At 37.9% G+C, this 26,277-nt stretch overlaps 1 protein-coding gene across 13 annotated transcripts in view; it reads left to right on the forward strand.

Annotated features, from left to right (window-relative positions):
• Nucleotides 1-26,277, forward strand: part of MCTP1 (multiple C2 and transmembrane domain containing 1) — a 506,871-nt gene that overhangs the window by 211,933 nt on the left and 268,661 nt on the right. For all 13 annotated transcript variants that reach the window (XR_013445693.1, XM_078067058.1, XM_078067054.1 and 10 more), the window contains exon 2: nucleotides 13,564-13,678. Coding sequence is in view for 12 of the 13 variants with exons in the window: in XM_078067058.1 (XP_077923184.1) it covers nucleotides 13,564-13,678 (115 nt within the window). In the remaining variant the exon portion in view is untranslated. The remainder of the gene's footprint in view (nucleotides 1-13,563; nucleotides 13,679-26,277) is intronic.

The raw sequence follows: 26,277 nt of genomic DNA on the forward strand, positions 1-26,277 counted from the left end.
TATGGTACATTTGTCCTAGCAGATGAACTGGTTTTGATACATTAATATTAACTAAAGTCTAAACTTTATTCAGACCCTTAGTTTTCACTGAGAGTCCATTTCCTGTTCCAGGATCTCATCCAGGATACCACATTTCATTTATAATATTTTCATGTATCCTTAGGCTCCTCATGGCTGTGACCATTTTTCAGACTTTCCCTGTTTTTGATGACCTTGATAGTTTTGAGTTGTACTGGTCAGATATTTTATAGAATATCCTTCAGTTTGGGTTTGTCTGGTGTCTTCCTCATGGTTAGGCAGAGGTTGTGTGTTTTGGGAAGACCACAGAGGTAAAGTGCCATTCTCATCACAGACTACAAGGGAACATGTTATCAGCATGACTTCTCCGCATTAATTTTAACCTTGATCCCCTGGCTGAGGTAGTGTTCATCAGGTATCTCCTTCCTCTCCTCTTTGGAAGCCACTCTATGCAGCCCACATTTAAGAGCTGGGGTGTTATGCTCAAACTCCTTGAGGAGCAGTATCTACGTAAATTATTTTGAATTCTTTTGCACCACAGATTTGTCTATTCTCCCCATTTCTTTCTTTTTTTTAAAAAAAAGATTTTGTTTATTTAAGAGAGAGAGAGAGAGAGAGAGCACAAGTTGGGAGAGGGGCGGGGGGAGAGGGAGAAGCAGACTCCCTGCTGAGCAGGGAGCTGGAGGCAGGAGTTGATCCCAGGACCCAGGAATCATGACCTGAGCCAAAGGCAAATGCTTAATCCACTGAGCCACCCAGGTGCCCCTCCCCATTTATTTCTTTATTCAATTATTTATTCAAATCATTTGTTTATATCAGTATGGAATCGTGGATATTTATTTTAAACTTTGCATTATAATCCAGTACTGCGTTACTTATTTTGTTGCTTGAAAACTCTTAATAACTTCTTCTGCCAGCGTTTGCAAAGAGGGAAAATAATGAAATAAAATCACAGTAATCACTGAGGGCCCCTTTGTGCCAGAATCCACTGAAGTTCCATGTTTGTGCTTTGGTCTTACCTGTGAGGAATGCCTTGCTATTTGCCCAGCTGAGCGTAGGAGATCCTGCTTCAACCACACTGGGGCACCTGCAGCCATGAGATTGTTTAAAAGTGATAAAATATACATGAGTTTCATCTTAACTGTAAATGGGAGTGGCACATAGATGTGCTTTACCTCATGTGAAGGCATTTATTAAATCAAAGCAGGTTTATAGAACTCCATTCTGTAGTATCCTTAATACTGTTATCAAAGGGTAGAAAGAGCAGAAATCAGTATTATTTTTAAGTCTTTGAATTATTAGATCAATAATACTATGCATTTGTAGGAAAATTTGAAAACTTTTGAAAAGCAGGAAGAAAGTAAAATTGCCTTTCATATCATTTTCCACAGGAATAACCCCAATTAACATGTCATATTTCCTTCCTGGATCTTTCTCAATGCATAGATATATTTAACCTAATTAATATCATTCTGTATGCAGGTTTTTTGTCATACTTTCCCCCTCACAGCTTTTTCCTAAGCATTTGCCCATACGATTAAAAATGTTCCATAAGAATCATTTTAAATGACTCCATGAACAGAAGAAACTAGAGTCTGAGAGCAGAAGGGAAGTTATGGAGGTTGGCCTATGCAGGAGATAAAACATAGACTGGAGTGGTGGAAAAGGTTGACCAAAGAAACATTTTTAAGAGGTGATAGGATTTCATGATTGCCCCCTGCAGGTCCAGGAGTAATAAGTGCAGGTTTTCTAGCTTAGGTGGCTAGGCATTCCATAATGATGCCTCAAACCCAAGGAAAAGAAGTAGGTTGGAGGAGGAGAGGACTTCTCATTTATTGCCATGAAACACCTTGTCTTGTTTTTCCATGGTGGCATTTAAACTTTACATGCAAAACTGTTTCTTTGCTTTCAAAGACTATAATCAAACATCTGTGTTCTCCATAACATTAATTCTGCTCTGGGCATCCAGTAGGGGATTAAAAAAATAGTAGGTGAGGGAAGAGGGGCAGGGAGGGAGGGGATGAGTGAGGGAGGGAAATGCTGAATGAGGATGAGACCAACTTTGGGCGTTTGGGGGAGTGTGTGGTTGAAGATTAATTACTAAAATTTGTTAATTTCCCATTCAGAAAAAGTACCATCTCCATGCTTTTCTCCCAAGAAAACTAAGTGTTGAAATAAAGAAAGTAGAGTTCATGTTGCCTAGAGCTTTTTATTATTCTTTGGAAAGACTCCTATATAATTTTACTATAAGGATTGATAGGCTATTCCCACAAAATTGATACCTGATAGAAATACTAAAATATCACTCTGGTTTTTTGGTGTTTTCTGGAGTTAACTTTGAGAGAAATAATAGAGTTCTCAAAAAGAAACCCAAATAAAAAATGCTTGTGAGCCACAGAAAAAAAAGTAAAAACTGTAGGATGGTCCCAAAAGAAGTAGAGATATGCTTTTATTTTTATTTATTTATTTATTTTTTTTAAAGATTTTATTTATTTATTTGACAGAGAGAGAGATAGCGAGAGCAGGAACACAAGCAGGGGGAGTGGGAGAGGGAGAAGCAGGCTTCCCGCCGAGCAGGGAGCCCGATGTGGGACTCGATCCCAGGATCCTGGGATCATGACCTGAGCCGAAGGCAGACGCTTAACGACTGAGCCACCCAGGCACCCGAGATATGCTTTTAAGTCTATAGGAAGTTTTATTCATCCCATAAAAGCTATGAGGCAATGGATCCCTGCACTGCCAGTTTTATAGATATGAACAGATAGAAATACTGCAAGTATTTTCTCAAATGTTTAGCATCAAGCATAACGTCTGTTACACAAGCTGCTGTCTCTCAGTTTGCTGGAATCTCAGAAATTCAAGTCCTCTGAAACAAAATGTTTTCCTGTGCATATTGCTCAAATTCTGGAAATCATAGAGCTGGTCTAATTTATTAAAACATTTATTGGTGAAAGTATTCATGGCAAGGAAGATAAAATCACTAAACAATTTGTTTATTGATGCCCTTTTCTTTTTTTTAAAGGATTTTTAAATTTTATTTTATTTATTTGTCAGACAGAGGGAGAGAGAGAAGGAGATGATCAGGCTGAGCAAGGAGCCTGAGGTGGGGCATGAATCCAGGACCCTGGGATCATGACCTGAGCCGAAGGCAGACGCTTAACCGAGTGAGCCACCCAGGCATCCCATGATACCTTTTTCTGACAAATCTTTTCTTCTCGGAGCTGGTTTTTTTTGCTGGTAGCTCCACACTTTAATGCAGCTTGATTTTCTTTGGGGAGGAAAGAGTATGCTTGGGAACTCACCAAAAGACGAAAGTTCAGAAGAGTTAACACAAATAAAATCTACCATGCTCTCAGGTTTGACAAATATTTCGATGAAATAATAAAGATAACGGTCATCCAGTAATAGCACTGAAAGCAGAAGAGTCACCCTAAGCCTGATGTACTTTTTTTTAACATTTTATTTATTTATTTGAGAGAGAGAGAAAAAAAACATGAGTGGTGGAGGGGCAGAGGGAGAAGCAGGCTCCCTGCTCAGCAGGGAGCCCACTGTGGGACTCAATCCCAGGACCCTGGGATCATCACCTGAGCTGAAGGCAGATGCTTAACCAACTGAGCCATCCAGGCGCCCTTAAGCATAATATACTTTGTAATCGCTGATTAGCCATCAATTAACACTAGCAGTAGTATATACACAATATATATTATAATTTTTAAAAAGCAGGAAGAACCCTGCTTTGCTTTTGTAAATCACTTGATTCTTGACAAACACTGTAAATTACATTATTTCCTTTCATTTTCACAAGCTTCTTTTTTTAAAGAAGAAAATGAGGCCCCTAGAGGCCCAAAACCTTTTCCTCTGCCTCAGAGCAGAGTTAATAGTCTAATTAGGCCCGTGTGCAGGTCTTTGTGTTTTCACTCCTGTAATCTTCCCTCTGTTTTATAATAGTTCTCCTCACCTCCTGCCCCCAAATAACTACTTATAGTTAAATAATTTCTTACACTTAACAAAGCACTTTTACATATTTTATCCCATCATCGAAACAGTCCTTTGTAAGGTATATATTGCTCCATGTTAAAGAGAAAACAAAGGTGCAGAGGGGATAAGTATCTGGGGCTCAAGTTAAATAGTAGACCTCACACCCGCCCCTCATCATCAAAGTCTGCATCTGGTTAACAGAAAGGCTGGTTACAGGATCTGATTCCAAAAAGGAGTGGTCCATGTATATAAAGATTGAGAAAAGAGAATTTTATTTGCTTTCCTTTGGCTTAAGTTATTTTATATGCTGTATGTATGGGTGGAAAAAGTTATCTGCAATAATGAAGTGATGCTCCACAGAAGTCAATTTAGCAGACAAGTCAAGGGTGAGTAATCAGTGTTGTGGGAGTCCCAGAAAAGACATTCCGGGAGTACTGAGTTTTGTACTGTTTTCAGTAGTGGTTAAATATTGCCATTTTGTGGGCCTGAGTATTTATAGGCCCATTTCGTTTGACTTGGACTATTGCAAAATCAAAAATCCAGAATTCAACCTAGGGTTGTAGTTCAGTTCTAAAACGAACTGTCGTAAAGCTTTGATGTGACCAGATGATCAGCAGAAAGAAGCTTAGTGTATCTTTCTAGTTAACCCATGGCTAACTTGTTAAGTACTGTAACATGCATCCTTCTTTCTCTGAGACAGTTTTCTTAATGCCTGGTTTTGCCTATAATTATTAAAAGCACTCCCTTTGACTCTCGGTTTCAATGATAAATTATATGATTACCTTAACCATAGGACCTTCCCCCCAGTTCTTGCTGCAAATATTAATAAAAACATGACGTTATCCTCACTTTGTAATTGCAGAGCATTGACCTTATTTGGCCCGTGGGTGGAGAGCTAGCATCTCAGGGGCATCAGTTCAAATCAGTTAACACTGCACAGTATGGGGAAGGAAGAAATTGAGGCATGGGGCGATTTCTGTCTATCTGCAGCCTCTCTGTGCAGCTCACTTCCTCCTGTATTACTGCATTCTGAGTGTTCATGGATTTCCCATGCTACCTGACTGCTTTCTTATTTCTGTGCTCATTCTTGTTGCTCTTCTCTTTTCTTGATCTATTGTGTTGTAAGAGCCAAGGGCTTCTTTCACCTATCTCGTGCAAAGCCAAGGAGACGATAGCCATACAAGAGCACAGAGCCCGGAGCAGCTGGCCCTTAAGTCCCAGAGCCACTCCAGGACTTCAACAGTAGTAACTCGTAGATACTCATTCCCTTTAAAAAAAAAAAAATTATTTAAATTCAATTAGCCAACATAGAATACATCGTTAGTTTCAGGAGTGGCGTTCAATAATTTTTCAGTTGCGTATAACCCCCAGTGCTCATCACATCATGTGATACTCACTCTCCTGCCCAGCCATTGTCATACTTGACTTTGGTTAGTTGGTCTGTTTATATGTCCTGCTACAAGGTGGCATTCTACTTTCTACTGTATGTACTTTTTCTGCCCTGTACTTCTGCTTAGTTATAGCACCACCTTCTTGGTGTGGAATTATACACGGGTTATCATGGCCTCTCCAGTCCCTCTGTCATGACCCTTGGGTTTTAGCAGCCACTTTTAACTTTCTCTTCTCTTCAAACTTGGTACAAACAACCTTTGCCTAATAACTCCTATGTTACAACCTATCATTGACTAGCCTGGCATTGTCTGCCCTTAGCTAAGAGAACCAGCTACAGATCTAATCGGCTAGGAACAAGAGGCAAGGAAGTTAAGTTCACATCAAGCATAAGCTGCTCTTTCAAGGTGGGCTGTGGATTAGTCAGACACTGTGACTGACATACCTGGTGGGGCATGCCCATTGGTTGCCATGGATTTCCCCATTGTGTGGTTTCAATTTCTAAAGTCATTTAATCCATTGACCTCCAACTAATCATAATGTTGCCATGGTAAGTGAATCAGGGAGCTTCACTGAACTGAGAATACCTCAGGGGCTTTTGAGTTCTGTTTTTGAGAATTCAGTTTTTAAAATTTTTGATTTCCATGTGACGGAGATTTCCACTGTGCAAATATCTTCAATGTCATAGAAACTAGGAGAGATGACTAAGTAGAAAATGGTAATGACTAAGTAGAAATCCTCAATAATGCCTCTTGATATCCTTGACAAGGTTGTTAAATTTGCAAAGTTGAAAATGTAAAAGCTTTCATGAAGTTCTAACTTTAAGTGGATTTTGTTGAGAGAAAGTTAGAGCTGCACGGAGCATGGCCTCAGTGTATGAAATACATACTGAAAAACCGAGCCAATCTGTAATCCACTGCGCATGGCAGTTCTAGGAGCATTCAAGAAAATCTCCTAGAATGCAGACATTCTTCCCCCTCCTTGTACACTGCTACAATATCTCCACTTCCTATTGATGATAATGATCAACCACCCCAGCTATCAGAGTAACCCCATTTTTTTGCCTATAATGAAAATCTCAAAAAACCAAGGTGGCACTCTCAAGTTTCAATCCATCAGCACCATTATATCTTCTGGTGGAAGCTTTCTTACCTGGGTAAAAAGGCCTCCTAAGCAGTAGAGCTCTAAGTAAGAGGGACCCTCAGATTGATTCCCCCATGTATTTCGCAAGTGTTTCATGATATATATTTTAAAAGTCTGGAAATTCTTTGTAGATAAGCCTTCTCAAAGACTTGCTTTTATAATTAGCACAATGGGCCAGGTTAGGCTGCATATTGAAATCATCTAGGACCTGTAAGAGAAAATACTGCTGCCTGGGTCCCACCCACAGAGTTTCCAGGTGCCCAGCCAAAGCCTTCAAGGTTGAGAACCACTAATCTGTTTAAATGAGGGAAAGAAGGATTGGGAAATTTGACATTATCATTGATGGTAACTGCCTGGCTTCAAGCGAGCCAGGAACATGGAGGAAGGGCTTCTGCAAAGATAGTGGCTGGGTGGAGTAGAAGACGTGGGTGCTCTGGACATAATCCCTCCAAATGCTTCCTTTCAAATTCTCAGAGACCCTTTCTTCCACATTCTTTTTCTGACTTTCCCGTAAGTGACCTGATAAAGTTCTGACTTTTACTCAAAATGTACAACTTCAAATATTGCATCTGCTTTTTGGCCTTATCAGTCCCAAAACTTTGTTGTCACAGAAACCTCCCTAATCCTCTACCTGTGGCTAGAAACCTGAATTTCAGACTTTGAGCTAGGCATTTATTTTACATTCCCACCAAAGGTGTACAAGGATTCCTCTTCTCCATATTCTCACCAGCATTTGTTATCTTTTATTTTTTTTTTAATAATAGCCGTCCTAAAAGGCATGATGTAAAATCTCATTGTGGTTTTGATTAGCTTTTCCTGGTAGTGATGTTGAGTGCCATTTCATGTATTTGTTGGCCATTTGTATGTCTTCTTTGGAGAAACGTCTATTCAGGTCTTTGCCCAATTTTTAATCAAACTAGTTTGTGTGTTTTTTTTGCTATCGAGTTGTATGAGTTCCTCATGTACTCTGGATATTTATCCCTTATTGGGCATATGGTTTATAAATATTTTTCCCATTCCATAGGTTATCTTCATTTTGCTGATTGCTTCTTTTGCTCCGCAGAAGCTTTTTAATTTGATGTAGTCCCACTGGTCTATTTCTGCTTTTGTTGCCTGTGCTTTTGGTGTCATATCCAAAAGCTCATTGCCAAGACCAATACTGAGGAGCTTTTTTCCATGTTTTTTTCTGGGAGTTTTACAACTTCAGATCTTGTAATTAAGTCTTTAATCCATTTTGAGCTGATTTTCACATATGGTGTAAGAGAAGGGTTAATTTCATTCTTTTGCATGTGGATATCCAGTTTTAACAACACCATGTACTAAAGTGGCTATCCTTTCCCCACTTTCTGTTCTTGGTGCCTTTACAGAAGATTAGTTGACGTTGGGTTTCTTCTCTGATGTATGGGTTTCTTTCTGGGCCTTTTATTTTGTTCCATTGGTTTATATATCTGTTTTTTTGCCAGTACTATACTATTTTGATCACTGTAGAAAGTGTCATGCCTCCAGATTTGTTCTTTCTCAAGATTGTGTTGGTTATTTGGGGTCTTTTGTGGTTCCACATGACCCAGCAATCGCACTTCTGGAGATTTGTGCAAAGGAATTTAAGTCAAGATTGCGAAGGGATACCTGCATTCCCATGTTTATTGTAGTATTCATAATAGCCAAGATATGGAAATGACCTAAATGCCCATTGATGGATGAATGGATAAAGGAAAATTTATTGTATGTATACAATAGAATAACATTCCATGTTTAAAAAAAAAAAAGGGAAGGAAAATCTTCCATTTGTGACAACATGAATAGACCTGAAGAACATTATGCTAAGTGAAATAAGCCAAACACAGAAAGACAAATACTGTATGATCTCACTTACATGTAGAATCTAAAATAGTCAGACTTATAGAAGCAGAGAATGGTGATTGCCAGGGGCAAGGGAGAGGGGAAAATGAGGTGATAATGGTCAAAGGGTACAAAGTTTCACTTACGCAGGACGGATGCACTCTGGAGATCTGCTGTATAGCACAATGCCTTTGGCTGACAATACTGTGTCATGTATTTAAAATTCTCTAAGAGGGTAGATCTCTTGTTAAGTATTCTGACCACAAACCAAAAAATGATAATAAAACTAAAGGAGGTGGGAGGAGACTTTGGGAGGCGCTGGGTATGTTGGCAGCCTTGATGGCTGTGATGGTTACACACATGTATCTTATCCCCAAACTCATCAAATTGTATAGTATGTATGTATAGCTTTTTACACATCAATCATGCCTCAATAAAGTAGTTTAAACAGAGCAACTAAGTGTGGAGCATGACAGTTTGGGGAGAAGAAGGATCTATTTGAAGTTCCCATAATAGTCACTAAATAAGTGTTAAATTTGAAAAAAAAAGATATGTTTAAAATGACAAAGCTTGTTTTAGAGCTGTATATGTACCTAGCACTTCAAATATCTCTTTCCTAATACATGTTAACATTTGGGGACTTAATAAACATTTTTAGAAAGATAATTTACAATAAAAAAAATATATTTCTAGTATCTCCCTGTAATTAGCCTACCAGTTTTCTTCTGGGAACCACTTCAGTGAGCCTGAGGAGAGATGACTCTCTAGATCTTCTTCAGTTCTTGACATCCTTCTTTTAGAGAGTTGGAGGTATCCCTGGAAGTTTTCCCTGTGGTGGCTTGGAGCTCGCTTCTCCTCTCACACTGCTGGCACCACCATTCTCCCAGAGGCTCAGCTCAGACTTCTGTGTGACTCATCCATCCATTGCCGTATCTCCCACATCTTGTCAGATGACAAATTCAGTTGATTGAATCTCCTCAATATCTCTCAAATTCACTTTTTATTTCCATTACCACTGACCATTTCCGACCCTTGTGACTTAAACTTGACTGTTATAAAACCTTTAAAAAACTTCTATATCCACAGGATTTCTCTTCTGTCTTCTATCCTGTGGAAAGAAAAGGCCTGGCTTTGATTATTTCTGAAATCTAAGCACTTAGGCCAGAGCAGATAGGCAATAAGTGTTTGTTAAGCAAGGCCTGGTTATTACTGCTTCTCTCTTCAAAACCTGGGATGGTTTCATGTTGCCCATGGGTTGAAACTCTCCTCAGCCTGGTGTCACAGTACACGAGTCTTCCTTTCTACCTCATTTCTCACACTATCCAGTGATGCCCCCTCTGGTCCATCCTCCCTTCTTCCAAATCTTCACTTGTCAAACTCCTACCCATATTTTCACACCCTGATCCATTGACCTCTCTCTGAGGTCACCTCAGATTCTTCTCACATTATAATTGGTCTTTCTTTCCTGTTCTCTCAATGACTTAATAACTCCACTGCGGCAGTCTGTCTTTAATGACAGCTCTTGAGTGGACAGGGTTTCATTATAAGTGCCAATTTTGACTAATTGGTAATGGCAGCCTATAGCACTATATATTAGAAAAAGATTCTAAGGGTATACTTATGTTCCTCATGACAAAAGGTGCCGAAACAGAAAAAGAGAGGAAACAAACCACCTATGAAACCCAACTTTGTCATTTATCCCCATGTCTGTGTCTGTTCAGCTAGATCATGTGTCCTTAAAGACATCAACAAAAAAAAAAAGACATCTTTCTATTTTCATTGCCTCTGTCACGATTTGTTTTCAATTTGATTCTTTAACACTCTATTCCCTGATTTTAAAAGTTTACAATCTAAAATGACAAATATGACATTTGAGATAGAATGTGATAATGAACAAGAAAGATATAAGTGCTAATGAAATGACCCTCGAAGACTGGGAAGGAAGACACGGGGAACAAGAGGAGGAGGGTAGGTATTTATTCAAAGGAAAGGAAATCAGTATCTTGGAGAGAGATTTACATTCCCAAATTCATTATAGCATTGTTCACAATAGCCAAGATAAAAAACAACCTAAATGCTTATCATTGGATGAATGGATAAAGAAAATGTGATACACACACACACACACACACACGCACACACGCACACACACAGAGGAGTATTATTCAGGCTTTAAAAAGCCAGTAAATATAAGTCCAGTGAAGTTATCTCTTTTTTTTTTTTTAAAGATTTTTTTAAATTTATTTATTTGAGAGAGAGAGAATGAGAGAGAGAGCACATGAGAGGGGGGAGGGTCAGAGGGAGAAGCAGACTCCCTGCCGAGCAGGGAGCCCGATGCGGGACTCGATCCTGGGACTCCAGGATCATGACCTGAGCCGAAGGCAGTCGCTTAACCAACTGAGCCACCCAGGCGCCCCCAGTGAAGTTATCTCTTAACCAAGTATTAAATTCTAAAGCAACGAAAGTGAAAAACCTAATATAGGTAAAATTATCTTTGAAAATTCCTTCCTTGCCCAGATAGTATAATATACATTTTAAAATATTATACCAGGTACCCTATAAATTATTAACTCTAAACTTCAAGAGGCACTGCATAGAACAATGAAAACTACAAAATATGCGGCCATCTGAACATTCAAACTTTTCTGCCTTTAAAATACCTATCAAAATACTAGAGAGGATGCAGAATGGGTAGAATATGTCTCCTTCCCTATAGATTTTATTACGTTTCTTAGAAAGTGGTAAATCTATCTATAGTAAGTATTTATTAATGGGCTTGTTTATTTTGAAATAATGTATATACAAGAACCTAACGAAAGGTTTGGAACATACTTCGAGCTTTGACAAACGCTTTCTGGATTTGAATTTAAATTTTGCTTATTTTAGACCCACATACAAACTGTTTTTCAAGAAGTTGTTTAGAAGGTCTTGATTGGCTTCCTGTCTTTCCAAGTTGGCATCTTCTGTGTGGTGTGGTGAACAGCTATCACTCTTGCCATTTACATTAGTTACAAGACACCCTACCATAGTTCTGGAAATGTATATTTAAGGGAGAGAACATTTTTTGCCCTCCAAAATTGAAAATTAGTAACATCCAATGTTAACTAGGATATGGGAAATACGTGTCTTGTATACTTCCAATAGTAATGTGAACTATATAAACTTTTTTGGAAAAATTCATCCTATCAGTGAAATAAAAGTGCAAGTCCTCGTAGTGGCAAGTACCGAAACCAGCTCACGTGTTCATCAATAGAGAAATAATTGAAGAAATTATGATTACGGTACCCCCACACTGTCGAAAATGATGTACCTGGAAAAAAAAATAGATAGATCCATATGTATTGATTAGCAAAGTGCCCGTGACATTTTTAAGTTAAATAAATTGTGAAATAATAGGCAAAATATAGTACTATCTTTCTAAAAGACAAAAACTGAAAACTCAACCAAAGAAAAATAAACCTATATGTATCTGTGTTTGTACAAGCCCTTCAAAATGTGGAAGGATATACCCTAAATCGTTAGAATTGGTAACGCCAAGGAGGTGGGAAAAGCCGATGTTTGAGAGAAGAGCAAGACAATCATCTCACCTTTGTTGCTCTCTTGTCGAAGGCCGGATCCAAATTAGGGGTAATAGGAATTAAAAGAAAAAGAAGAAGATAGCAGGAGGGGAAGAATGAAGGGGGGGACATCGGAGGGGCAGACGAACCATGAGAGACTATGGACTCTGAGAAACAAACTGAGGGTTCTAGAGGGGAGGGGGTGGGAGGATGGGTTAGCCTGGTGATGGGTATTAAAGAGGGCATGCTCTGCATGGAGCACTGGGTGTTATGCACAAACAATGAATCATGGATCACTACATCAAAAACTAATGATGTAATGTATGGTGATTAACATAACAATAAAAAACTTAAAAAAAAAGACAATTGGGAGATGGAATGGTGGTGGAAAGGGAGTGGATGGGATTTGGCAACTTTGTGCATGTGGTGGAGAGGGAAATGAGGAAGTCAAGGAGAGCTCATTGATTTCTAGCCTGAGCCACTGTGGCATGGTGTCATACATAGGAACAGGGGTACCATGAAAAGAAGTGGAATCTTTCTTATTGTTACCAGAGGAGAGATGAGGAGTTTGGGTTATCGGTCAAAGTTGTGCTCCTTCTTATTTTAAATGATAATTGCTCCTATAGGAAAGCTTCTTTCTTGCTCTTGAAGCATGGGGGGGAAAGAGCTGCTTTATAATTGTATTTCATATGAACTGTAGAATTAGAAGAGCCAGACTGGCATCTAAATTTTTACCTTATCCATGCATATGATTCCAAAACAAAAGAATATTTCTTTTTGAATTGGAAGAAAAATTATAGGAATTTAAAATCATTTCAATATGTGAAGAAAAGTCGGTTTTCCTATTGTATTCAAAGTGGCATAAAGTATAAAATGTGACCTATACAATTTTTATTGTTTCTTTTGTGTTGTTTTAATATAGCTATTCCCCTTGCAAGTGTTTATTTAACTTAATGCCTGTAAATTAATAGTATATTGTTACTAAAGATATCCTATAGGGGTAGTCTTGCAAAAATGTTTAGTTCTAGAAATAGCTTGTGCACTTTTATTCTACAGAAAGCAGCATTAGAAATTTAGTCCCACTGAGTATTTATTTCTTACAAATACTGTCAAAATACTGGGTAAATTTATTTCTGTATAATTACATATTTTTTGCTGGGATTGAAATAGAAATGTGTAATCCATCAGTATGACCCTTTTGCATAGATAAATGAGTCAACACAGTTACCTGAATAAATCACTTTGTCAGCTCACTTGTATGGAAATAAACTGTTCTTGCATAGCTTTATTCTCCATTCATCACTGATTGTATTTTTACTCAGACACTATTCCTATGTAGTCTTCCTTAGTTGAATTATGTGGGGCTATCCATGGGGAATGTTTTTCATATTATATTTGTTATCTTGAATCTGAGTTAAAACAAGAATTCCTATAAGTGCCATGTTTTTATTTTGAGTCTAAAGAACTTCATGAATTTAAAAACCTTCAGAGAACTGGGTGATTATGGCATGATAACGCACAAGATGATTCATTTTATTGACTAATTCTTCCAGTTTGAGTGAAGCTATGTATGGCCCCCACTAGAGGAAATAGGAAAGAGATAATAAATTTAATATTTTGTATATTTCTTGTTTTTCAGAAAATAAATACTGCTGGAACCAGTAATGCAGATGTCCCCTTGGCTGATCCCGGAATGTACCAATTGGACATTACATTAAGAAGGGGTCAAAGTTTAGCTGCCCGAGATCGAGGAGGTAAGAACATAAGAACACAACCACCTAGAAACTTATTTTATGTGTTTTTTTTTTTTTTAAAGATTTTATTTATTTATTTGAGAGAGAGAGACTGAGAGAGAGAGAGCATGAGAGGGGGGAGGGTCAGGAGGGTCAGAGGGAGAAGCAGACTCCCCGCCGAGCAGGGAGCCCGATGCGGGACTCGATCCAGGGACTCCAGGATCATGACCTGAGCCGAAGGCAGTCGCCCAACCAACTGAGCCACCCAGGTGCCCTTATTTTATGTGTTTTTGACAAATTTTGTTTTCCTTACGGTTGCTTAAGTAAGTAAAAAAGTTTTACTTACTTGCTTAAGTAAAAAAAAAAAAAATCACCTTTAGTATTATAATTTTTAGAAGGTTGGGTTCAGCAATATGGTTTGAAGCTTTATTTACTCCTGTGATCACAGAGAAAGAGGTTATGATGCAAATTCAAAAACTCTGAACTGGTCCTGACCCAAACAGTATGGTCCCTACTAAACTGCTGACATATTAGATTCAGGCTTATATATTATCAGTGACATGATTGGTTAGTAGATGAAGCACATATTTGGAGCCATATCAGAAGTAACCATTTGGCAGACCTGAAGTTCTTGTTGCTGCATAGATTTGCACAGTTGAATCTGCTAACATTGCAGAATCCAGGACAGACATTTCGCCAAAACTTTGGAGATTCCCACCAGTGATTTTTCTGAGGCTTGGTTGGACCTGGCAGTAGTCTCATGGTAGGTCTTTGTAGTCCATGATGAAAGAAGAGACAAGGAAAACACTCTCTAGTTTCTGGTTTCCAAATCTCAAGGCAGTCTCCTGGTGAACTAGCCTGGGCTACATTAGGGATTCCTTGAACCCACATGAGAGGCAGCCCTGGGGATGGACGCTAGGTAGACTGTGGAGCATCCTGTTCACAGTTCAAAATACTAGCTATTCAGGGTGTGGAGACCTGAGGGGCCTGACAACCCACAATTCCAATTCCATAGGAAGCTGAATTTGAGTGTAACTCTTCCAACAAGGAAGTGGGGAGAGCCCCTAAGCCTCTAATAGGTGTCAGACAACCTGAAAAATGCTCCTGACATCATGCAGTCTTATTTACCTGCTCCCACCCTATTTGACATCCACATTTAGGGTTTGGAAGGAACCAAATTAGGACTACAGTTTATAATTCTATCTCTTGTCTCTACAAGAATAAAATGGAAAAAATAATTCAGTATAATAGTGGGTTTTTAAAGACTAGAAACTGTACAACTAATAGATTTAATTTTTTAGTAAAAACTAGTGAATGAAGGTATGATTAGAAATGTAGAATTTTAACACACTTAATTTTCAAAATTAGCCATCTGGTTAAGTAGTCAAGGACAAATTTTTATTGAACTGAACTGCTTGTCTCAAAAGCAGTTACAATTAGATTAGAGAAAGAAAATAATGCTATTAATACAGTATTATTTGGTTGTATATATGTATACTACATTTTTTAGTTTGAGGAGTACTCTTAATTACATTCTGTTGCATCATTTGATTTAAAACAGAATTGAATCAGCCATCAGGAGATCAAAATTTTAGTCCTAGATATGCCCTCCCAACAATATTAAATACATATGCACATAATTATTTAATACAACATTGTTTGCAATTATAAAATGCCTATACATAGGCGAGGTGGTTAAATAAAATATGGTACATCCACATGATGAAATATTGTGCAGCTATAAAATAAAGAATAAGGAAAATCTCTAGGAATTGTTATGAAAAGAGTTACAGGGGGGCGCCTGGGTAGCTCAGTCAATTAAGCATCTGACTCTTTATTTCGGCTCAGGTCATGATCTCAGGGTCGTGGGATTGAGCCCCTCATCAAGCTCCTCACTCAGCAGGAAGTCTGCTTGAGATTGTCTCTCTCCTTCTCCCTCTGCAACACCCCCCCAAATAAATAAATAAATCTTTAAAAAGAAAAAAGATAAGAGTTACAGGATATTATTGACAAGGCAAAGTACAAAAGATTATTGACAGTATAGAATGTAAGAAAGGGGGAGTATAAGAAATTCTGCATTATCTGTTCATTTATTCAAAAAGAAATATTGGAAGTAAAATCCAGAAACTAATGAGATTAATAACATACATAATATAGGTAAGAACAGGTGTCAAGAATGAGTGATGGGAATGGGGTAAAAAGGATGAGGAAGTGATTTTTCTCTGAGTAAAACTTGTATAGTTCTAACCCTTTGGTTATGGCAATATTTCAGAACCAAGCTAACTAAATAAATAAGTAAATAATGATTAGGATGTAGGAGGAACCCAAAATTAATGGTAACTAGAACCATACCTTGGGATGAGGAATAAAACAACTAAACTAAGTGATCATATGAAACAATATTTGGATTATACACCATAAAACTCAAGACAAAAAAGCACTATACTTGATGTACTCTAGAGCATGACTACCAATTCTGAAACTACTTAATGTGTATACTGGGACTGAACAAATAAGTAAATATATTGTAGATAATGAGAGCCAGTTTTTCCACTGTTGGAGAAAGAAGTTACAAAAATAGAACAAGGAAAAGCTGCAAAGAACCTTCTGGTTTTAGAGGGGCATCAGTATGAACTAATGGTTTTTAATACATATACAGATAGGCCGAAATTATAATGCATAGAGGTGTGTGTGTGTGCGTGTATGTGTTTCCTACACCTATCTGCTGAGAGGGCCTAGAAACAATTGCAAATGTGTAATGACAGAGTAGCAATCGACACAGGTTGGGCCCAGAGTTTGGTTTCTAAATACAATTTTCCCAAGAAAAGTAAGCAGTGCTCCTGGAGAAATGGTTGATTGCAGATCTGGGCCAGGGAAAGTGCAAGAGGAGCCTGGAATATTTTGCAGTCCCAGAAAGTAAGGAACTAATAAAAAATCGATGGCATGATGTCAGAACAACATAGAAGCCAACTTAAAAGAGCTCCCAGTAATCAAAACTTGGACAGTTTCAGCAACAAAATAAATGATGATAATAATGAATTCTAATCCATTGAATAATATGAGTTCATGCTGGTAAGTAAATAACTGAATAAATAAATAAGTAGGAGAGAAGGTGCAGCTTTTCCTAATGGTAGAATTCCAATGAACAAATGTAGAAAGGAAAATAAGAATAGAAAATCACCTTTTAACAAACAACACAGTAACATTTTTCAGGCAAAAATCATCAATTGATGCTAAAATTACATGTGCAAAATTATGATGAGAAGTGGGATATTTGCATCATTTCAAAGTATTTCCTAACAATATACATATGAATTACAAAGGAGGAAATAGTAACTTTACAATGGAGAGACTTGGAAGATACCACCTTGCCCAAATGTAATGAGAGACAGATATCATGGACCTCCTGATATCATGCACTGAGAAAGGCACATCATTTCTCTGACATTCTCGTCAAAAAATGCATGGAGTCAGTGTGATCATGAGAAAATATCAGACATACTCTGACAATATACGATGCTAGTTATCTGACCTGAGTAGCAGCTGCCCTGTGGACAGGGGGCGTACAATCTCGTCCCACGGTTCCATGTCTCCAGAGTTATCAGTCTGGCTGGCACTGTCCACACACACTGTCTTTCCTACAGCTGCAAATTTCTCTGTGTGGTTGTCTCTGCCACAAAGAGGAATTTTTTGAAGTAGAACAAGAGGGCCATATTCTTTTCTTTTTTAAGATTTTTAAAATTTTATTATGTTATGTTAATCACCATACAATACATCATTAGTTTTTGATGTAGTGTTCCATGATTCATTGTTTGCATATAACACCCAGTGCTCCATGCAATATGTGCAAGAGGGCCATATTCTTAAGAAAAATGGGGAAAAAATATTTTGTGGAAGTGAAGAATATCCGCGTGTGTTTAAAATGCGAACTCCAATCCAGCTTCACTGTTTTACTTACTTGGCCTGACATTTATGACTTTTTTATTGAGTAGATATGAGAGGAGATATTTAAACAAAGGAAACAACTTGAGTCAAGTATCAGATTGATGAAAATTTATCTTAGACCCACCTCTGAATGGCAGATGTGTTAAGCATATGACTGGATAGATCGTATTGGGTGACTTTACACTTGTGAATTTATATACATCCAGGACAGTTAAATGGGGATGGGTAGTTCAAAGTGAGAAAACAAGCTAGGAAATGCTGCAGGCATATGGGAGTATAGTTTTGAGGGCCTGAATTGGGATTATGGATGGGGAAATGGAAAAGGAAAGGAAAATATGAGAGGTGCTTCAGGGGAACGTCTGGTAACATCATGAATGAGGGAGCTCAAAAGAACTATTGAGATTTAAGGGTCATGGTACCTGGGAGCCATATGGCTTTTGGAAAAAGGTGAATGTCAGCAAAAATATTTTTTTTTTTTTAAAGATTTTATTTATTTATTTGACGGAGAGAGACACAGCGAGAGAGGGAATACAAGCAGGGGGAGTGGGAGAGGGAGAAGCAGGCTTCCCGCTGAGCAGGGAGCCCGATGTGGGGCTCGATCCCAGGACCTGGAATCATGACCTGAGCCGAAGGCAGATGCTTAACGACTGAGCCACCCAGGCGCCCCTCAGCAAAAATATTTTTATAATGATTAGAACTAGCAGAAATTGTACTTTTATCATTTATTACATTGATGCCCTCACCTACTGCCCAGCAAAACCAAAATGGCTATGCCCCCTCTATCCCTTATCACACTTGCACAGAATAGTGGAATGGGAAAACACTTCACCATCACCACCATCGCTAGAATGTTCTTTTCATCTCCAGAATTTTCCTTCATACATAATGGGCATGGAGTTGGGCTCAGCAGTCAAAACTGGCCGTAATTCTTCCTTTTTTTTTTTTTCTTCACAATGAGAACATTTTATTTTATTTATTTATTTTTTTAAATTTTATTTTATTATGTTATGTTAATCACCACACATTACATCATTAGTTTTTTTTATGTTAATCACCATACATTACATCATTCGTTTTTGATGTAGTGTTCCATGATTCATTGTTTGCGTATAACACCCAGTGCTCCATTCAATACGTGCCCTCTTTAATACCCATCACCAGGCTAACCCATTCCCCTTCCCCTCTCCCCTCTAGAACCCTCAGTTTGTTTCTCAGAGTCCACAGTCTCTCATGGTTTGTCTCCCCCTCCGATTTCCCCCCAGAGAAAGACATGTATCATATGATCTCACTGCTATGAGGAATTGTTAATCTCAGGATTAAACTGAGGGTTGCTGGAGTGGTGGGGGGTGGGAGGGATGGGGTGTCTGGGTGAAGGACATTGGGGAGGGTATGTGCTGTGGTGAGCGCTGTGAATTGTGTAAGACTGATGAATCACAGACCTGTACCTCTGAAACAAATAAGACATTCTTCCATTTTTATAACCTTTTTTACAGAACAAGTAGATGACTTCTTGCAATGCTACTGCATTGTGCTAAGTTTTATTGTGTCTATGAACTAGAAACACATGATCTTGAAGAGTATGATGCACATAGTTTCAAAGCCAAGCTCCACATTCTATTAGCTATGTGATTTGGAGTAATACGTACAATCTCTCTGCTGCAATCGTAGGGTTCCAGAGTTAGCAAATAAAAATACAAGATACCTCATTAAATGTGAATTTCAGATAAACAACACATTACTTTTAGTATAAATACATCTCATCTAATCCACAGTATAATGAATATAGATAATAATATTGTACTATAACTATGTAATATGGTATTGCTACAATGACAACATATGACAATTTATAAATTTAAACACGCCGAACTCCTCAAACTTACACAATATTACATGTCAACTTTATTTAACAAAAAAATAAATAATAAAAATTTGTCAAATAAATATATTTTATATAATATTTAAGACATACTTTACTTAAATGTTATGTATTGTTTATCTGAAATTTCAATTTAACTGAGTTCCTTATTTTATCTGGCAGCCCTGTGACAATCGTCATGTCTAGTTATTACTAGAAAAGTGCCATTTATATTTTAATTGGATTGGGTTTTTCAGGACCATATTATAATCTATCACATTTGAATGTAATGTCTTGACATGATTATTTGCATTGTTAGAAAAGTAAGAGCAATCTGTGTACTTAAATCTGGTGATAGCAATTGCCTACAATTTGATTTCTTGTAATTTGTACCATGGAAGATGTATTAATTTTCTAGGGCTGCTTTAACAATTTAGTGCAAATTTGGTGGCTTAAAACAACAGAAATTTATTATCTCACAGCTCTGGAATCCAGGAGTCAAACAGTCAAGGGTGTGGTAGGGGAACACTCCCTCCAAAGGCTCTTGGGAAGAGTTCTTCCCTGCCTCTTCTAGTTTCTGTTGATTCCAGACATTCCTTGGCTTGTGGCAGCATCACTCCGACCTCTGCTTCCATCCTCACAGGGCATTTCCCTCCGTGTCTCCAAGTCTCCAGTCTCTCCCCACTTTCTTTCATAAGGACAGTCGTTGGATTTAGGGCCCACCCTAAATCCAGGATGATCTCATCTCAAGATTCATACCTGAAGTACATCTACAAAGATGCTATTTCCAAATAAGGTTGCATTCATAGGCATGGAGTTAGGACTTAGACGTATCTTTGGGAGAACCCAAGTCATTCCACTACAGAGGACAACTGATTCTCTTCAAATACTAGGAATAAATTTAAATAATCAAAAAGTGATCCATATTTTATGTCATCTAAAGAAGGTCTTAGAACTAAAGTAAACTGTGGCAATAACATTTGAATGAGGCGTTAGATCATCTGCAGAAAAAAAAAGTGATCCATGTGAACTTGTTTATTGTGACTCTATCTATAACAATGTTAGAAGCGCTGTGAATTGTGCAAGACTGTTGAATCACAGATCTGTACCTCTGAAACAAATAATACAATATATGTTCAAAAAAAAAAAAAGAGGAAGAAGATTGCAGGAGGGGAAGAATGGAGGGGGGGAAATCGGAGGGGGAGACGAACCATGAGAGACGATGGACTCTGAAAAACAAACTGAGGGTTCTAGAGGGGAGGGAGGTGGGAGGATGGGTTAGCCTGGTGATGGGTATTAAAGAAAGCACGTTCTGCATGGAGCACTGGGTGTTATACGCAAACAATGAATCATGGAACACTACATCAAAAACTAATGATGTAATGTATGGTGATTAACATAACAATAAATTAAAAAAAAAAAAAAAGTCCCTACACTGAGTAGAGTTAGAGAACTCCAGTCACTCTACTCTGTGAGTCTGATGTGTCACCGCCAAAGAAAGTTTCCAGATGCTCTGAGAACAGTGTTTTCAGGCTGGAGTAAGAATTATAGAAACCTGGGGATGGGAAAGGATCTAGATGGTTTTCCCCTGCAAGCTTCACTTTTCTCACAGTTTAATGAAACCTCTCTAACCAAGACCTTATATCAGTTACAGACAGCCAGATCTGAGGAAATGATTGGAAAGCATTTTTTTCCCAAAATAAATTCAATTTTATAAAACATATTCTGTATTCTAAGTATAAACAAGCCCTTTTCAAGTTGGAGGGCCTGCCAGCAATTTTGTCATTAGATGTAATTTATGAGAACTTTTCAAGAGAGTTATTCTCTGAGTGTGAATTATGCCTCAGGGACGATATTTGGTGTTTACATATATTTCCTCTAATCTTCACAGGGTTGGCTGTAGGGGCAGGTGCCACCCCAACACATTCACTCATCTTTCGGTGTTAGGATCCTCTTTGGTTTTGACCCTTAGGAATTTCCTCTATGGTAGAATGGCCATATATCCTGGCTTGCCTGGGGGCGGGTTTTTTTTTTTAAACTGTTAATTGGCATAATTGTTAATAGTGGTTCATTTCACTCTCAAAAGGGTCCCCATTCTAAAGACATACTATGTATACTGATGCTTCCTAGAAAAAATTCTAGTCCCATTAAAGTTGATCAGAAAATTAAGTGCTGTAAGCATTCCTTTTTTCCCAGAAGGAGAATGCAATTTGTATCATCAGAGGAAGGTTTATCTGAGCAGGGTTTTTTTTTTTTTAAGATTTTATTTATTTATTTGAGAGAGAGAGAGAGAGAGAACGAGAACAGGAACACAAGCAGAGGGAATGGGAGAGAGAGAAGCAGGCTCCCCGCTGGGCAAGGAGCCCGATGCAGGGCTCGATCCCAGGACCCTGGGATCATGACCTGAGCTGAAGGCAGACGCTTAACGACGGTGCCCTCTGAGCAGGTTTGAGATGCTTTTTTTGGCAGCTCCTTCTTTAGATTTACAGGCTTTAATGAGCTACTGTGATCAAGAAAAGGTCTGTCATGTTACCTTTTTGGGTTAAGATGGTGAATTGAATATGTTTTTAGTCAATTGGTTTTTTTTACATTTCTTACAAAAGGTGGAATCAGGTATAGCTTGTTTTACCCAATACAGACACAATCATATATATGCCTGTGAAATGTCATTCCTTTCACCAGTTTCCTACTGTTGGGGAATTAAAAAAAAAATCACACTGACTCAGGGTTTTAATAATAGCTATTTCACATAGTCTATGATCTGAAGTAAAGCTATATATATACATACACACACACACATGCACATATATACATATATTTTATACTATATAAGCTTCTGCAGAATACATATATTCTGTTCTGTTTTTCCTATCTTATTTTCAGAGGTGCAAAAAACATCATTCATTGACATACAAAGATTCCCTTGCTATATGTTAATATAACTAAGGCCATACAATTACTAAACCTGAGATTTTGTAAATGATTCCAAGACTGCACCTTTGTCCTAGAAAGTTTTTGCTTGATCTGATCTGGACCGGTCTTAACACTTCATTTATTCTGAGCCAGAGCAAAGAGTTTAGTAGCTCTTCTCCAGGCTGTCTGCAGCGCTGCATACATCAGGGTATTCCTTTCTTCAAAATTCCCAAGGTTGGCCAAGAGGGGACATTCTTTACCAAATGAAAATCTGAAACTCCTTAAGACACACAGCAACTACTACACCCATCTCCCGAAAAGACTCTGAAGGTGATGTTTCCAATATATGAAATACAGTCCTATCACACCTAACTAAATAGTATTTACTTTTAAATGTGCTATTTCTTATATTATTATGGCTACAGATTTACTTTGCTTAATTATATTTAGTTAGAAGAAGGACCAACTCTTATTGAACCTTTGCCAATAACTGTATGCCATGAAAAGTAAAAGGACCCAGGAAAGGCAGTGTGTTCAATATCTGATGTTGTTCTCAGGAGTGTATCAACAAGGTCAATCAATATGCATCATATTTCCTTCAGAATCTGCATAGACTTTGCCAGTGGTGGGTTGTTTGGAAATATGATTTTATTTTCTCTAGATGAATTTGATTTAGAATAAACCTAATTTAATTCAGCATCTGTTAACAAAATGATGATTTTAAGCTTAAGTCATTTTAAAAGTGCGTCTCTGAGTTCCATTTATTAGACATTGTCCTCAATTCACCGGAGGTTAGTTAGCTTATATTCGTGGCTTTCCATATTTAGACTTCTTACAAATTATGTTCCTTCTCAATATAAGCATAAAGGAAATTTTATGTGTTCTTGCATCTTGATGTATTGTGCCCATCGAGAGAAATATTCTCAGGAATTTAGTTATATACTCCCTGAAATTGGATCATATGAAATATACAAAATTACCCTTTCCACAAATTTTGAAATGTCAAATTGGCACAGCAGCCCAATTGAGAATGAGTTTACATTTTTGGTATAACTGTTTGGTATAGCCAAACCTTATAAGGTTATAGGCCCATTGATTAAGATTATTTTAAAAGAGGGCATTCCTTCTAATTAGCACTAATTTAATCTTCTAAATGTGGGGTTGAGAGGAGGAGACTAAAGGAGCTTTATCATGTGCTTCTTATAAAATAAGCCATTAAAAACAATACCAATATTTATAGCAATATTTAAAGCAGTGTCTGTTCACTTTCCCAAGATCCTATTTCTTCTGCTGCTGATTTTGGTAACCTACTTGGTAATCTACTTTCACAAAATCATCTGTCTTTGGAGCAAAACAGTTCTGTAAATCCCAACTTTTAAGTCCCCTGGGACAGTTGATGAGGTATTCACTCATGGTGGCAGCTTCAGCTTACATTTAGAAACCTGCCCCCATGGGCTGATTCTTAGCAGCCTCAATAGTCATTTCCATCAAGTTCTGGGACTTAATGTGTCATTTTCCAGAAAATGTCTAGTCTTTAGCTTACAGTAGGGACCTTGAGACAAGCACGAGGGGAGAACAGAGGCCACCAGTTGATGACATACTGAATATCACATACTTACGTGATAAGTTTATTATAGAAACCAATCATGTCAGTATAGAAGACAGTAGAATCCCCTACTGGAAGTGATAACATAAGCAACTGGGGATAACTATAATTTAGGTGATGATTACCCTGAGGGGAAAAATGTTTTATGGACAATGAAGACATTGGCAAATTTCCAAAGCCTTACAATCAGTACAGTACTTTGTGTGCCAAAATCATCTCCAATTGATAAGAGTATTTTAAAACTACAAATAAAATCTTCCTAGAAGTCAATTTATTGACATCCATTGTGTCATGTGCATGACTATGAACAGGCTTCCCCTTACCCCAATAGGGCATGTAATAGCATATTGAAGAATAGTACTTTATCATCTAAACAAAATGGGCCTTGGCTAAGTTAAGTTTTCTTTTTGTTTTGAAAACTTTTCCCTATCCCAAAAAACAATATCCCATGCCCAATATGACCTTTAGGTTCAACTGAACATCAGGCTCACAAGGCTATCCAAGGCCTTACGTGATACCTCTTCAGGAAGATACAGGGAAGGGACCACAACTCAACAACAGGATAGCATCATCTATCCCTTGTTGCAGTCCTTGTGGCAACCCCCACAGCCATCTGGGAGTTGTCTTCCTTGGCCCGCCAGGTGACACAGGGCAGATGAAGAAGACAAGATCACACTGAGCAGGCGTGAGAACCACTCTGGTATAAATGCCTCATTTCTCACAGGAGCCAGTATCTCTTATAACTACTTCATAGATGTAGCTTTTTTTTTTTTTTTTAAGATTTTATTTATTTGAGAGAGAGAGAGCATGAGCCCAGGTGGGATGCGGGTGGTGAGCAGAGGTAGAAGGACAAGCAGACTTCCCGCTGAGCAGGGAGCCTGACTCAGGGCTCGATCCCAGGACCTTGGGATCATGACCTGAGCCGAAGGCAGACGCTTAACCGACTGAGCCACCCAGGTGCTCCGTAGACATAGCTTTTTATGGACATGCCCAGTTACAAGAATCGTTACACTCAGGGAAGCCAAAAGATATAGCTTCTGTTCACGTGTTTCTATTTCTCCCACGCCAGATGAAATCCGCCAACTAGGAGATCATTTTTACCATTTGCTGCCTAGCAACATAGTTGACATACTATCTATTCAGTTTAGCAGAGAAATAGAGTAGCCGAAGGTAATATTCTCAAGAAGAAGGGGCAAGCATTGAGAAAATTAAGAAAGTACAGGGTATTCCCCTTGTGCCTAATTGTACCAGACAGTCCCTCCTTGCTCGTAAGTGCCCAGGAAGGGGTTCAAGGCGAGGTGATTCCAAGCCTTTGGAGCTACCTAGGAGCTGCTTAGGAAACACCAGAGTCAGTATAAAAACACCTTGTCAGTTTTATTAGTCTGAATTTAGGACCTGACCCTGGAAAACAGCAAAATCAAAAGAATTTTTGCACTGACACACAAGTACTCAGAAAGGTTGAGAAGTAGCTACAGCGTCACCCGTGTTATTAACCAAAGTAACAGCACTTTATAGCAACCATAACAACAAAGGTAGAAGAACAAATCATTTAGCTGTTTTAAGTTGTCTAGACATGACCACCCCTTACTATTCTTTGTTTGCCTTTTTTTTTTTTTTTTAAACAAGTGACCATGGTCATAAACTACTCAAAGCAGAGTAAAAGCAGACCCTTTTTGAGAGATGTGTTCAGTTTGGGTGAGGCAAAACCATCCATCTATCCAGAAAGTCAATCATGTTTTACTACCTTGTGTTGAGAACAGACTCTATACTCAGTGACCATTTCTCTTTCTGAATTACCAGTCCTCTATTATACAAAGCTTTTTAATGAATAATTGTATTTAGTTTTTTTTTCAAATTATGTTTATTGAGGTATAATTTACATAGAGTACAACTTCCAGTTTGATGAGTTTGACAGAAAAATACAGTCATAACTAGCACCAAACCAAAAACATAGAACATTTCCATCACCTCAGAAAGTTCCTTTATGATCTTTTGTGGTTAATTTTCTCCTTACACTTCTGGCAACAATTGATCTGGTATCTGTATAAAACATTTTAAATTTACTCAATATGTATGTATCTTAAATATACATGCATATATATGAAATGATAGGTGATATATTTTAGAGATTGAATATAATTTTGTAAAGCATAAGACATTGTTTATACTGCATTGATGTTATCCTTATAATTTGAATGCTATTTACATTTCAAATATATTTACATGTTGACAAAATATGTAAATAAAAACTACTCAGTGACCCTGATGGAAACTATGGACTCTAAGTGATAATGATGT

Source organism: Halichoerus grypus, chromosome 2 (assembly GCF_964656455.1).
Source record: "Halichoerus grypus chromosome 2, mHalGry1.hap1.1, whole genome shotgun sequence".
NCBI lineage: Eukaryota > Metazoa > Chordata > Mammalia > Carnivora > Phocidae > Halichoerus > Halichoerus grypus.